The 15173-nt window shown below is 38.7% G+C and overlaps 1 protein-coding gene and 1 long non-coding RNA gene across 6 annotated transcripts in view; one reads left to right on the forward strand and one right to left on the reverse strand.

Moving 5' to 3' along the window:
- citb (citron rho-interacting serine/threonine kinase b) overlaps positions 1-15173 on the reverse strand; it is a 48637-nt gene that overhangs the window by 24193 nt on the left and 9271 nt on the right. For all 5 annotated transcript variants that reach the window (XM_088433854.1, XM_088433863.1, XM_088433837.1 and 2 more), the window contains exons 3-16: positions 14817-14960; positions 14532-14651; positions 6148-6318; positions 5956-6009; positions 5794-5847; positions 5085-5225; positions 4027-4152; positions 3778-3873; positions 3520-3636; positions 3207-3316; positions 2887-3061; positions 1390-1587; positions 1246-1299; positions 220-417 (exon numbers count right to left, since the gene is read on the reverse strand). In XM_088433854.1, the coding sequence (XP_088289980.1) occupies positions 220-417; positions 1246-1299; positions 1390-1587; positions 2887-3061; positions 3207-3316; positions 3520-3636; positions 3778-3873; positions 4027-4152; positions 5085-5225; positions 5794-5847; positions 5956-6009; positions 6148-6318; positions 14532-14651; positions 14817-14960 (1758 nt within the window). The remainder of the gene's footprint in view (positions 1-219; positions 418-1245; positions 1300-1389; positions 1588-2886; positions 3062-3206; positions 3317-3519; positions 3637-3777; positions 3874-4026; positions 4153-5084; positions 5226-5793; positions 5848-5955; positions 6010-6147; positions 6319-14531; positions 14652-14816; positions 14961-15173) is intronic.
- Positions 821-2019, forward strand: LOC148430149 (uncharacterized). The gene is made up of 2 exons (XR_015867835.1): positions 821-961; positions 1416-2019. It is a non-coding gene; the product is annotated as an uncharacterized LOC148430149 (long non-coding RNA).

Consider the following 15173-nt stretch of genomic DNA (forward strand, 5'->3'; position numbering starts at 1 on the left):
AAAATTGGAAATGTGCTATATTGGTACAACTAACATTCAAATGAAAAACTACTTCTCACATTGTGTTAAAAAAAAATAAATGATGATGCCACACAGCTTCATTTCATTTAGTGATTATTATCAAGTGAAAATTACCAATAATAATTTCACTTCAAAGGGATTATAGAGAAACACAACGCACACTAATCAATCACCAATAGAAGACAAGCAGCACCTCACCTGTTTTTGGTTGTTCAGGTGCATCTCACGGTCAGCAACCTCTCGACGCAATTGATCCACATCCTGGCTGAGCTGCAGTCGGTCCTCTCTCTCATCAGATGCTTCATCCAGCTGCTTGGACAGGTAAAAATTCTGGCGGTTCAGCTCAGCATTCTCCTCGGTCAGTGATGTCAGCTGTTCCTCCAAATCAGTGATCACCTGTAGAAAGTTATGAAGACCCCGAGATTACCAGTAATACAAAAACCACTTGTAAATCGTCACCAGCTTCAATTTAAAACTATAACAGCCCAATCGTCTTCATCACTTCAAAAGCTAATCATATCTTTCTACTCAAATCATTCGTGCTGACTATGCTTGCTCTTGACGCGGTTTGTGTCTGATGAGATGGCATGCCCCGCCCCCCTCCCCCCCAATTGTCAGTAATCAGGAGTACATATACCACATCTTCAAGGGTGCAGAGGATGGGCATAAGAAACTCGTCTTTTATCTTGTGCATAATTGAGTTGCCTGTTGTGTTTTTACTGAGAGTCTTTTCCCCTGAGGCAGGAGAGAGACAGTGGCATTTGAATACATGATTCTTGGTGCAGAAGTCAACGGTGGATTGGATGCGGTGGTGATCTGCAGAGTCTCAACATCTTAAGTCATGTCATTCCTGTCCTCTTGCCTGTCATACATCCTCATCAGCGCCGATTACGTACTACTCAAAATGGATAGAAAAGCTGTGGGGCTACAGAAAATAACTGTAAGAAGAGAAAAAAATCATTTGTTTTGTGTTTCCGGGTATTTATTTTATTTTTTTGTGGCAATTGATTTGCCAAGAACCCAACCCACCAGAACGGCTCCTTTCCGAAAGCTGTTGAAACTCAAGTATAGAGCCCAGATATCAGTCTTTTCATGCTCGAATGGCTATGGCTATTTTATCCAGCTAAAGAATATATATATATATATATATATATATATATATATATATTACGAGATGGCCTTCAGTATATTCATCAAATGACGGAAACATATTGTGATGCTTACCGCACAGCTGTCCCTCAAAGCATCATACTTTCGTTGTATTTCATCTCGGTGCGCCTGAAACAAGAGATTACACATTTCAGCATCGAAATAACATGCCATCAAAAGTCTGTTGTCTTTCTTTGTCCTTTTCTAATCATGTCTCACTCTGAGTACGGTGATCTCTTCCTCAGCCTCAGCAGTGGTCTCTTCAAGCTCAGTCTTGGCATGCTGCAGTTGGCTCTCCAAAGCCCGGCGATTCGCCTGGAGGTTGGTGATCTGGGCTTCGCGCTCTTGCAATGACAGTGTTACCTCTGTCACTTGCCGCTTGATCTCCAGCTTCTGTTCTTCATGCTCCAGTCCAATCTGTGAACACAGATAGAGGAATCCACATTCAGGAAGGAACTTGGTGCCCAGAAAATGTTTTGAAATGGCATAACCTTAAAAATCACTGCACAGTTATGTCTTATCTTTAAGCAACTAGTAAGACATTAACCCCTAGGAGAAATTTAGACCCAGCTCGGGCTTTTAGATGTTTTTGATGAGTGATATCAAAGCCAAAGCAGACAAAAAAAACATGAGGAGGCTAAAAAAATTGCATAGATTTTCCAAACGTGACGGCTTTCAATTTGCCACTCTACCGTTCCTTCTAAATGCTTGCAAATGGGAGTTCGAGAGGTCCAGAGAGGCACAGGTACAAGTGTGTCAAATTTAGCCCCTGTCGGGCCTATTTTCTGCCTTTCAAAATTGAAAATATTGTCAATTTTGGACATATTAAAAACCCGATGTTTTATCATGCATTTCCTCCAATTTTTGCATTCATCCTTTCAAAGGCAACTCGCAAACCGGGTGCAATAGAAATTTTTGTCTTGATAGCCCAAAACCACCAGATGATGCGAGCGGCCAACTTATGACATTTGCAATGACTTTGACAATTGGCTTAGCCTGGACTCCCATAAAAAGTCTTCAAAAGACACAATACTCTCACTATGACATAATAAATATTTCTATTTCATAAATATATATGAGACCGAGTGAACTGGCAATCCACTGCCGCATCGTTGTTTGACATCGGTGACTCTGTCCCTTTGGGAACAGCGGTCACTGGAATCCCGCAAGAGCAGGTGACGTGTGTGAGACTTAGACCAGGAAGTTGATAAAGCTAAATGTCCACAACTGTCTTGGAGTCGTTGCGTGGAGTTCACCTTCCAATCTTGTTATTATAAATGCCATCGTGCCTCGGGGAAGCTCATGGTAAATATTACATTTGTGTACAATATGATGGGATGGGGTGGCGAATTATCACCGATGGGGTGTAACCTAAATGACATTTGAACAGAGGAAGCTGGTCTGTGTGTACGCGGCGGCCCAGTGTGAGTAATTTCGAACCTTTAAATGTGACGTAGATTTGCAGTATGTTTGAGTCAGGTAAAAGTATTATTGTTCATGATGTTTACAGCGGAGATGTTGTGACCATTTCAATGTCAGCCCAAGTTGGGCGATAATAAAGGGCTAGTGACACCCCGAGGTGTCTGGTAACCTCCCTTTACACAGCCCAACCCATCCATCCATCCATCCATCCATCCATCCATCCATTCATCCAACCATCCATCCAGCCATCCATCCAGCCATCTATCAGATGATGATACAGAATTCAACATCAACCTCTCTTAGCCGGGTTTCGAGCTCTAAGACCCGGCTCTTGTGGGTATGCTCTTGGTGACTGGTTTTCTCTAGATGCTCCTCAAGTTTGGCGTTTTGGGCCTCTAATTTCCCAGCCTGAGACTCCAAGTAGAACTTCTGCTGGCGAAGCTCTGAGATCATCTCTTCCTGTGCTTTCCTACCAGTGCCACACATCCAAAGGAGTACAAAGCTCAGTGAAAGGTGATGCTTCTAAAATATGTAATTTCATCATGTACAGACAATCTAAAAACCAAATGCCAAAGAAGTACATACTGTCCGAAGTACGGCTGAATGATACTTACATGTTTTTCTGGGTGTAGATGCTGCTGTTGGCTGCCAGTTTGTTGGCCTCAGACAACTCAGCAATTCTCTGCTCCAGACTGTTCATCTTCGATTCCATTGCATTTATAGTCTAGATGAAAAATATTACCAGCACAACTTGAAATACTAACTTGGAGACAAATATTTATATTATGAACTTAAGTGATGGACTGTTTTGCAGCTCTTTGATGCAAAAACCCAGATAATTTAATTTAAAAAAACACAACTAAGTCAGTGTGATAAATGTCAAAATATGCCTGGAATAGTGTCACTTCCTAGCTATTCAGCTCTTACCGCCTTCTGTTCACTGATGACGCTGCACTTCTCACGCACCTCCTCTTCATATTTGCTCTGACTGGACTCCAACATTTCTTTATCGGCCATGTCCGCCTTCATCTGAGACTCCAATATCTGCCAGACAACCCACAAAACCAGTATAACACTTAACAGGACAAAGGATGGTGAGAAAGTGGCCTGTGCCACCTACCTAAACCCACTAACAATAGGTATGCGTTCTATTGTTGTGTTAGAGCATATATTAGATTATTTAACCTTAATCTTATCTTCGTAGAGCTTCTCCTTCTGTTTCAGATGGCTTTCCAAACGCTGAGCTGTGGCTTGGGAATCTCGCAGACTTTCCTCAAGCTCCTACACAAAAATAATATAAAATAATAATAGTTCGCATTTTCACAAAGCACAGATAGAGAAACGGATATTTTGTTAACGTGCAACTTTTCTCTACCAAGATGGCAAAAATAAATCTCACAGCTCCTAATCAATGTAGGGATGAAAGTGGGTTACCAGAATTTTATCTGCCATTTGCTGAATTTGTTGCCCCTTGCACTGGATGTCATCCTTCAATTTGATCTCGCGGCGCTCAACAATCTCTAGCCTTTTCACCTGGTTCTCCAGTGTCTTTCTACCATCCTGTACACGCCCACACAAATGCAAACATCATTCCACATATTGGCATGGTGGTTTGGGGAGTCTTTCCAATTTGGATGCATTCTTAACTGCACACAGTCAGTAAGTATATGAGCCTGTTGTATATGCAAAAATTGAACAATATTATCAGAAAATGGAGGTTTGCTGATGCATTGCCTGTTATGCGAACTTTCTTTTTAAAAATTAGGACTTAATTATGAGGTGGCTTATATATATATATATATATATATATATATATATATATATATATATATATATATATATATATATATATATATATATATATATATATATATATATATATATATATATATATATATATATATATTGTTCTCCTGGCAATTTGAAAGGAAATGGAAAAAAAGAGTGGTTTGATATGCAAGGCCATAGTAGAGCATTTACATGGCATTGGATATTATGGTAAATCTATTATGATAAATCTAAAACAGAACGAGTTAGCAAATTGTACAATTTTTAGATTATGCAATTTGGGCACATCTAGGCAAAAAATGTCAGACTCATGCTTAAATATTTTGCTTGTGAAAACGTGGAATAAAAGGAAAAATTAAGAGTGGTATCAGCAGTGTATCAGAATGTTGTACTTAATTGGGAATAAATGATTCGATGCCAATCTTTTGTCATACTCACATTTTAAGTTTAAGACACAAAGGTTTTTGGTCTATTTTCAAAACTTTTTACTGTCTTTAGCGTTCTAATGTTTTGGAGGGGGTGTTTATCAGGCACTGACCAGATATCCAAGCCAGTTCAGGTGACATAAAATTGATAAAAAGGTTTCTTATACTGCAGAGTAATACAACATTATGCAGTAAAAACAGTGCGAACTTTGTTGAGGTCAACCCACAGCACCCGCAGAAGAAGTTATAGGTTTGCTTATGTGTGTGTGTGTGTTGTACCTCAGTCTCACGGAGACGTCTTCGCAGACTGTCACTGGAGTCCTCCTTGTTCTGTAACCTCTCTAGATCTCGCTCCATGCGCTCTTTGGCCAACTTCATGCTATGAAGATGATCTGTAGCTTCAGAACTGGACTTTAATGCCTATCGAAATGTTCAAAGTTAATTTATTTTTGTTGGTACTGGTAAGTACTGTACAGGTCTTTTGCCACAAACAGTTCGGTCACATATAACACGTAATAACTAAAACCATTTCCATGGAGACATTGAATGGGCCTGCCAATTTTGCAAAGTTTGTTTATTTCGTTTATTAATGCATATACTGTCACAATTCATGCCAGCTATCATTCATATCAGCGATATCACTTGACAACAGCAGCAAATAGTTCAAACAGGAATCCAACCAAGATCTGATCTCAGTTGGTCTTGTATGAAACATACTGTATAGTCAAGCTGTTGGAAAGCATGTTAAGTTGAAATATTTACCTGGAGAAAGAAGGCCATTGAAAAGAAATGGTCTTTTCAATGAGGGAAACCGTTTGATGGCAAAAATGGACCAAATCTGACATAAAGGCCACATTTTAAAGGAACGAGAAAAAGAATGTGGTCACAGATAATAAACAAACCTTTTCTACACCAGAGGTGTTTGTTATCTTTTGTTTAAGATATCATAGTACTTGAATGAATTAATTTGCAAACAAGAATATTCTACCTTGGCAAGCTTTTCTTGAAGATCATGAAGCTTTGTCTGCTGCTCTGAGTTTGTCTAAAAACAAGATTGCAGTTTGCAATATGCCGGTTATCTGACTTTTTCCAGTACAGTACTAGTCTGAAACAGTCTTGATCTGTAAATTGGATAAACTGGATAAAATACCTTTTCCAACTTGGTGATGAGCTCATCTGCCTCTGCTTTTCCTTGCTCTTTGGCCTGTAGGAAAAGTACAGTACATATCAGTGTCAGCGAGCTTCCCTTCAAATGATGACTACCATGAAAAGATACGGAAGTCATGATAGCATTCTCAGCCCAACTCTACGACATAAAAGCTTGGAACTGAAAATGAAACACCTTCTGCAATCTATGCTGATAGTCCCCGGCCTTCCTCTTCAATTCCTCACTGTTCTGTCGAGACTCTTTCAACTCTGCCTCATATAGGTCACTACGGCGACGAGCTGCTGACAAGTCCTCCTCCAGTTGTCGGATGGAAACTCGCATCTCCTCCAACTGGGCATGATATTCCTACATAGAAACCAAGGCATCAGTGATCAAAAAATAGTCAATTATATAACGCGGTAGCGTAATGCACACACATTTTTTTAACCTGAAAGTGGTGTTCCTTCCCCAAATTCGCCCAAAACATTGCGAAATTGGAGGAGAAAGTCAAGAGGAGACGGCACTTTGAATATGTTGAATACGGACACAAGATGGACATGTTATTTTCACTTCATCAGAGATTAAGACAAGAAGAATATAATAGTTAGGTGCACTTTGTGCGCGACACTTAAAGAACTGTCCACTTTGCTAAATAGCACGAGTAACTTGACAAACCACTTAGAGAGGTGCCATAGCAATGTGAAGTTAGCAAAAAGAGAACACGTGGAGGAGGATTGTCAGTGTTGATATAACAAAGCAGGCAAAATGATCGTTCTCTCGCTCATACTGCTTCCACCTCAAGAGGTTAGGAGATTTGTGGTGGAGTATGTCGTACGTAGAAAGTATGGGGTCGTTTTCCACAGTGGATTCACTATCATTTGGAAACCTTGTCAGCAAGATCCCTGACAAAACTAGCATACATGACAAGGTAAACTAACACCAATTTTCACTGTACATTAGCTATTAATAATAGTCTATAAATAGTTCTCGTCAATGTGTATCAAGATGAAGGATACAAAAACTCATGTTAAACAGTACGTTAAAAACAATAACGCTTATGTAGGTTAGCTGCTAACGTTAGCCCCACCGATATCATCTGTTTTAAAAAAAAAGTCTGTCCCTAACCTAACCGACTGAACGTGAATTTGAATATTAACATTGAAATTGTGGAATGCACTAAATGTTTCTGCCTGAAGCATAAACAATGCATCACTATGCTGTGAAGCTAAGTAATAAACTAACTGAAATACAAAAAAGGATTGTGTATCTAGTCTTTAAAGGTTTACAATACAATACACTACAGATCAAATGATTTGCACTGTTTTTAGACTTAAAGGGACACTGTGTGACCATTATTTTTATTAAAAAGCAATAAATGAAATGATTTTAAATTTCATAAACTTGACGATAAATGTGTCCTTAATGACCAACAGTGTGTTTTAAATATCTAGTTAGTATTCAATTATATTACATGAGGGGTGGCCCTTCTCCGGAGGCTGCAATGGTTGTTATAGCTACGAACAATGGTAAATGCAGTAGCTTCTGCTGTCCGTAATGAAAAACTGCCAAATGTTACACAGTGTCCCTTTTAGCCAAGCTTCCACTGGATATGTAATGAGCATATTGAGCTACATTGAGAATGGCAAATCCATTTTTCCAGTTACGTTGGTGAGAGTAATACAAAAGTAATGCAAAAGTAGTGTAATGCCTTACATTTCAAATAAAGTCAAATTGTAATGTAACAAATTAATTGGAAATGACAGTAATAAGTAATAAATAATGCACTACAGTTTTGGGATAACTGGCCCAACACTGCATAGTAGAGTGCCCACAAATGGAAGTGGTCCAATAAGGATCGTTACAAAACATCATGAAATCAATGTATATAACTAGCAACGTGAAACAGATTGGAAAAGGGGTTACTGCTTGTCTCAGTGCTGTTTGACCTGAATCCGGCTGGAAACACAGTTGTTGCGAGATAGCTGCTGCATCATTCATGTGAGCAGATACATACAGTAGGTGATGCTGCCTTGTGATGCAACGACTGTATATTCAAACATAATAGGATGGAAAAACATTAACCTTTTTTTTTTGCAGACAGTTGAAATGCTTGATTTAAAGGCGGCTCCTATCACACAATTTGAAAGAGAGTAATGTTGGAAGTGAAGCGCCATAGACACTTAATTCACATGTCTATCAAAATGTGATTGGTCACACACGGCCTTGATCAAATTACGAGTACAGCCTCCTTCCATATTGGGCTACATGACGAATCCGTCCATTCATCCCACTAATAGAAAGTAGCATCCCCTAACTCTGAGGCTCAACGCAGAAGAGGGCAAGTGAAGCTGGCAATAGCTGCTATGCTATGAAATTGTTAATATGGCTGAGTCGAAGATATGTTTGGGGGGGTAAATACTATTACTCGGTTGAATTATATTGTTGCCGCCTGGTTCAATTCCAGTTCGACCTGTACTAACTCTTTGGCAACAATGTAAAACTATCGCAAAACAGAATAAATCTCATCTTCTAAAACCCTTCATCTTTTCATATCCGTAAATTATATATTTGTTGCGCGTAAAGTTAAGTGTATGTGAAATTTCCCACATTGTGAGCGGTCAGTGAACAAAGCGTCAGTGTATGCTCCAAGCAGTTGTTTTTTTCTTTTCCAAACGAGGCGGCTCGAGTTCATTTTTACCATGAATACCAGAACTTGCGCAGCATCCGTGTTTCTCCAAGTTTATGATTGGGTGTATATGCCAAAAGGCCGCAACTAAATAATAGAGTCGAATTACCTTGCTGCTTACCTTGCCACTCTTAATTGAATCAGCTGAAGACATCATAACTTTTGCATGATTCCTTCCGTTTTAGTAATATTCCTGTATGTGAAAAAGGATGGACTCGGACCTTGGTTCAGTCTTCCCAACTTCAACTACAACGTCAGCTAACATGAGCTGCTGTTTGCTGCACTTGCTGTTAACAGCCACCTGACGTCCACCCTCTACCTCGTACCGTGACGGTAATTATTCTAAGCAAGAATATGCCCCCCCCCAAAAAAAAACTATATATATATATATATATATATATATATATATATATATATATATATATATATATATATATATATATATATATATATATATATATATATATATATATATATATATATATATATATATATATATATATATATACACACACACACACACACACACACACACGCACACTGAATGACGTACGGACACGAATGCTGTTTTGAAACAAAATAAAAAATAGAAATACTGTAGATCCCGGAAAACATAGGGTCCCCACAACAGCATTATTTAATTACTTTCCAATCATCTGTGGTGATCTTTTGGCATTTAACCCTAACCCAGTTGAAAACGATGGTTACGTATTGGCATACAAGGCATAGATAGTCTCTAAACACTTAACAAAAATAAATGAATAAATAAAAATTATAATGTCTATAAATGAATTGGATGTGTGTGTGGGGGGGGGCGGGGGTGCGCGTGTGTGTGTGAGTGTGTGTGTTTAATGAATCAGTCCTCACTATTTACTATATTGTTGATCCAACACTGCATGGCATATGTATGAAAATTCCAAACACTGCATTCAAATAAGATGCGTGGGAATCAGAAGTTTTTCAAGATAAAATGTTAAATTTAGTTGAATTTATCAAAGTCCCCAATGGGTATATGAAGCAAGGAAGAGTAGCTCTTATATGAACAGAAAGCATGACTCATGTATTTGAAAAAAAAAAAACCCAACAACAACAAATGACTGTTTGTTTCAAGAACATTTGTTCTAACTTCTCATTTTGTTCATTCACACAGTTTTACTGAATATGTGACACACCACCCACCCTGTGGTGCAAAGTGTCAGTCCAAGATGACAAGTCATAAAAGCATATAGAATTTGTTTTCCATTTGATGCAAGCTTCATTCAGTCTTGTTCCTCTGTTTAACAGGTTCAGCTCTGACAAGAGAAACATTATTTATAATTAATTATTAATATTTAATTATTAATAATCACTATCTCATGGTAATTCAACTTGATTTGAATCTTTCAACCATATACAAGGAATACCCTCTTACCGCCTCTACACCGGCCCCATATGGATGCTCACTAGGGTCGCTGGCTTGCTGGTGCCTTTCCCAGCTGTCTAGGGACAGACACCCTGAACTGGTTGCCAGTCAACTGCAGGGCGCTCAGAGACAAACAACCATTCACACTCACAATCACACTTAAGGACAATTTATAGTGTCCAATGCACTCCAAACGAAACCCACGGGAACATTATTTGAGCAGTGGTGCCTCTTTCACTTCTGTTTTTGCACCTGCGTTGGATAGAGGAAATTTTGCACCTAGGTGGCAAAGTAAACATCAACTTTCAAGTGGCTTTCAAATGTGTTTGGCTGCAAGAATTTTGGGAATTTGTGGTCTTCCGAAAGCCGAAATGCTTCAGCAGAAATAGATGGCATTTTTGGAGGGGACCGAACTACCAGCAGGTTATTGTGATCCAGCAGGTGTTAGTGATCTGCATTTCACTGAGGACTGCATGGTTAAACAGCAGAGTGGATTTGCTGTAAAACTGCAGATGAAAACTGGCACAATTCCCACAATTGCATCCGATAGCGAGGCCATAGCTGTGAGTACACGTTAGCGCCGTTTTTAGAAATAACCAACGTGCATTAGATGAATATATATACAGATAATTCAGACTGCTGCTTGTTGTGGAATTTGTTGTTCTGCTAAGTTGTTACATTTCTCAAATATTGTTTACTATCTACTTTTGCGTTTAAGTCGCTGTTGCACCCCTGTTGGGTTATTAATATTTTTTAATTATAATAAATTTGTGTTAACTTCATCTTGTATTAAATTGTGAGTGTATTCATGACTTCAATAAAGCAATCAATTCAACCAGTTTAGTATATTTTTTCAGATGCAATCATTTTGTTATTTGTCAGACAAACCCTTTTAATCCACGTCATCATCAAACCACATCACTAAAATAATTGGCAGCAATCTGTTTGGTGGAAATTGACCCAGTTTGTGATGAGGAGAAGTGCAATTTGCAATTTTTATTTTGTAAACTTCAGTATGGCCGAAAAGTAACAAGTACTGTATACTTGTTGTCAAGTGGTCACATATATTGGTGAATAAAAAGGGAACATATGTTTGTTTTTTGTTTTGTTTTGTTTCTGCAACCATTTGCAACGGGGCTAGTTGGAAAATTTGCTCAAAGTATATGTTGCACAATTTCATGATATGTATTTCTTTGGAGGATGTGTGAAAGATAAGCATAAGCTTGCCAAAGGCAGTCCATTTTGTCAATCAAAATTTGCCATTCTTGGGGATAAAAAAAAAAAGGATCAACACCTCCTTTGTGGTGGTAAGAAAACATCTTCTCACTTCTTATCCTTTCTGCAAAGGCAGAGCAACTCACCTGCATATGCAGCTGGCTACTATATTGTGGCTTGCCAACACCTAGGCCTCAGGAAGTTACGTTCCAAATTTAACAACATTTGCAAAAGAATTTCACTATTCACTTGACAATTGGTCTTTGAACATCTATCCAAAGAGTATGAGAGCTGACACGACTTTTTGTGTTTTACGGTATTTTCAACTACGCTGCTCATACAGTATCTTAGCACCAATGTCATCAAATTTTAAAAATCAGTCGTTTGTATGCATGAGGAGACTCCAGGTAGTTGTCACCTGCGGAACAAAAACACATGCAAATGTTGCCGACAACGGCAAAGCTTCAATTGGTACCGAGGTAAACGCGGACGTACTTTGCCAATCAAATCAGAAAATATCTCTGCTGATTTCAGGATAGAGAAGTGCTTGAAAATGATGTTTCTGAACGAGTAAGACCCAGCATCTCATCACGACCAGCCTGCCCACTGCATCAGAGTTCTCTTCACTCGTAGGTATATGGCTCTTATCGCCATAGCAACCGCTGCACAACCTATCCAGTGCTTGGTAACCGGCGCTAGAGTTGTAGGAACAATGGCTGCTTTTTCAAAAAACGTCGACTCTTTGGAAAAATAAATAACAATAATAATTAAATGTAATGTCACTGTGACAATGAACTCTTTCGGTGCCTCGTGTTATCTGAAAAGGCAACCCAGAGCATGCCGGACGATTTTCAGCATTTTGGCGAATCTTTCAAGGTCGACAAAAGATTGTGTGCTAGGTCCATATATACATAGGTGGTACCCTGTGAAAGATTGGATTCTATTCTTTACCTAGAAAAAGAAAGTAAGATTCTACCTTATTCTGTTCTTTAGTAATCACTGTTTAAAAATAGGTCATTTGAGTTTCGACACTAAGCTATTTCTGACTAAAGGAGATAATTTTTTGTGAAAAGATGTTTTTTATGCACAACAGTGACTTTAGAATTATATTTATGAGGACACTACGACAGTGCTTGATTGGCTTAATATGAATAATCATTTAAAGCTGCATGGATATTAAATAATGTCCAGTGTATTTTTCAATGATGTTTTTATGGTTGCATTTTATGAATTGAGCAACTTACTTCCAAAATGATGCATTTCATATCACTTACTTTTGAAAGTAATATGTTTCATCACAATATTGATGTCTGTGTTGAGTAATGAGTGACTCAAGTTATTTTAAATAACTTTTTTCTTTCAGGGACTTTTTCTTTCAGGAATATAAGTATTGAAACTGATACTTGGTCGAGTAAACAAAAGATAGATTGGCTCCAGGTTAGTTTGCTGGATTGGAATTGGTATAACTTGACTACCGGAGCTCTTCTGCTCACAGGCAGACAGATTTGCATTTCGCTAGCCAACGGCCAATCAGAATGATCACCATTTTGCATAATGCAATTGATGACACGTCCATTCAGTTTCTGTCCGAAATGAACAACGAATCCTACTTTTACTTAAGTTTATTAACGCTTGTATGTGGAATATGCTTTTTGTTTTATCTCAATAAATCATGACAGCGATTGGTCTCACGAATAATGACTTCTCATATAATGCTCAATATTGGGTTATACAATTAAAGAAATCAAAAGAGAGGTCAAATCAATCAGGCACTCATCACCGAAGCATGGGTGTTATAGATATATACAGTTAGAGACTTGTTGATTTCAACAAATGGTGTTATAGAACACTGGCTTGAATTTCTAATGTGTTAATATCAATTCAAAATACAAAGAGTTAAATGAAAATACAATAGTTTTATGAGTAACTCACTATGCTACTTCGGTACTGTCATGGTTTGTTGCATTTTGGGTTATGGGTTTATTTTGGGGGGGTTCTGTTCTTTTCTGTTTATGTAGTCCATGCTTCAGCTCCCCTCGTGTCACCCTGCGTTGGTTTTGATTTGGTCCACCTGTCTGTGCCTATCTGTCCCTCATGTTCCACCAATCTGCTTTCCTTGCTCGTTGTTTCCTCCCCACCTGTTGCGCGTCGCTCATTAGTTTGTGTGTGTGTATTCAAGCTGAGTTTTTGTTGCAGCTAGGGTCGGATCATTGTCTTAAGCCCGCTCGTGTTTTTTTTTTTTTTTTTTAATTCAGTTTAACGTGAGCTTTGTACGCTTCTTCTTAATACACATTAACTAGAACTATTTATAAACGTATTAATAGCAATTGTACAGTGAATATTAGCATTACCTTGTCATTATTGCCAGTTGCGACAGGGATCTTGCTGGGTTGCCATCTCGCAAGGTTTCGAAATAATGTTGAATCCGCTGTGGAAAGCTGCAGCATATCTTCTACCTACGACATACTCCATCACGAGTCGCCTAACCTCCTGATGTCGAAGTGGCATCCCTCAGCGAGAGAGCGCAATCCTCCGTATGTTTCCTTTTCGCTAACTTCAAGTGACTATGGCACCGCTCTAAATGCATTGTCAAATTGCTGGTCCTGTTTGGCAAAGTGGACAGCTCTTTAGGTGTCGGCCACGAAGTGCATCTAATGATTATATTCCTGTTGACGTTTTCTCTGACCAACTGAAAGTATTGGGGGTATGTCCATCTTGTGTACATATTGTCCATTGTCCTGTCGTCTCCTGCTGAGTCATTCATCTCTGCTGTAGTAAATACTAACAAAAGCAAATAAACATTTTGCCCCGGACTTTTCTCGTCCGATCTCACGATGCTTTTGGTGATTTTTTGGGGGGAAAAAAAAACGCATTGCCTAAAAATGCATTGTAATGCATTGCGTTTTCCTCATTGGTAGCGACTACAATATTACTATTTTTTTTGTGTGTAATATATAACACTACCGGGTTACAGCAAAAAGTAATGCATTACAGTAATTACATTACTGTTGTAATGCATTACTCCCAACACTGGTTAACCCCAACACAATTGCAGACTCGGTGAATCAAGCATAAGTGCTTGTGTAGTGTGTAACACATCTTGTATGAACGTTTGGATAAAGTGATGGAGTCAGTCAGTCTTCTTGGTGAAAGTGATAATACAGCAAAATCTGAATTTAGTCACATCTTGTCGATTTTGTTTCAACTGTGTTATAGAGGGGTATAAAGGTCAAGTCATAAGATGTCCGAGCACTTCTAGACTTTTCATGAAATTACCTGTTCTTTGATTTCCTGAAGCTTGTTACTCTGCTCGCGGATGTCGTGAAGGAGCTGTAATGCTTTGTCATCCTCCTGTGTCACCTCTGTACGAGCTTGTTCCAAACTCTGCTTCAGACTCTGAAAGTGAAGCACAGTAAATATAAACATATGAAAAGGTCTCACCATATGTTGCTTGAGCATTGCTCAAAAAACTACACTTTTTATACCGGACAAAAATGCAATACCAAAATACCTATACAATTATTCCTATATAGTTCATGCATCGCCACTGTGTCTCCTTACACTGCATTCTGTGATGTAGGTGGCCAGGTCCTGTTCTAGGATTGTCCTTTGAGTCTCTGAAGCCTTCAACTCTATGTCCTTCTGCTGCAGTACTGACTCAAGGTCAGACATCTTCCTTTGTACAAGTAAGATTTCTTGCTCAACCTGGAAACAACAAACTTACAGTCAAATAATCAATGTTGAGTTTGATATTTTCTGCATTGATCGATTTTTGGCTCTCATGAGTCCTTACACATCAAGACAGAAGCTCTAAAGAATGCGTGAAAGACGGCCCGGATGGGTCTGTGAAAAGTACATTTCGGAACACTCCATAAAATTAACTGTACCCAGCATATACTTGAAGGTCAAGGCAGGGGC

The sequence above is a fragment of the Hippichthys cyanospilos genome, chromosome 1, assembly GCF_059441005.1.
Source record: "Hippichthys cyanospilos isolate Australia breed blue-spotted pipefish chromosome 1, RoL_Hcya_1.0, whole genome shotgun sequence".
NCBI classification, from domain to species: domain Eukaryota; kingdom Metazoa; phylum Chordata; class Actinopteri; order Syngnathiformes; family Syngnathidae; genus Hippichthys; species Hippichthys cyanospilos.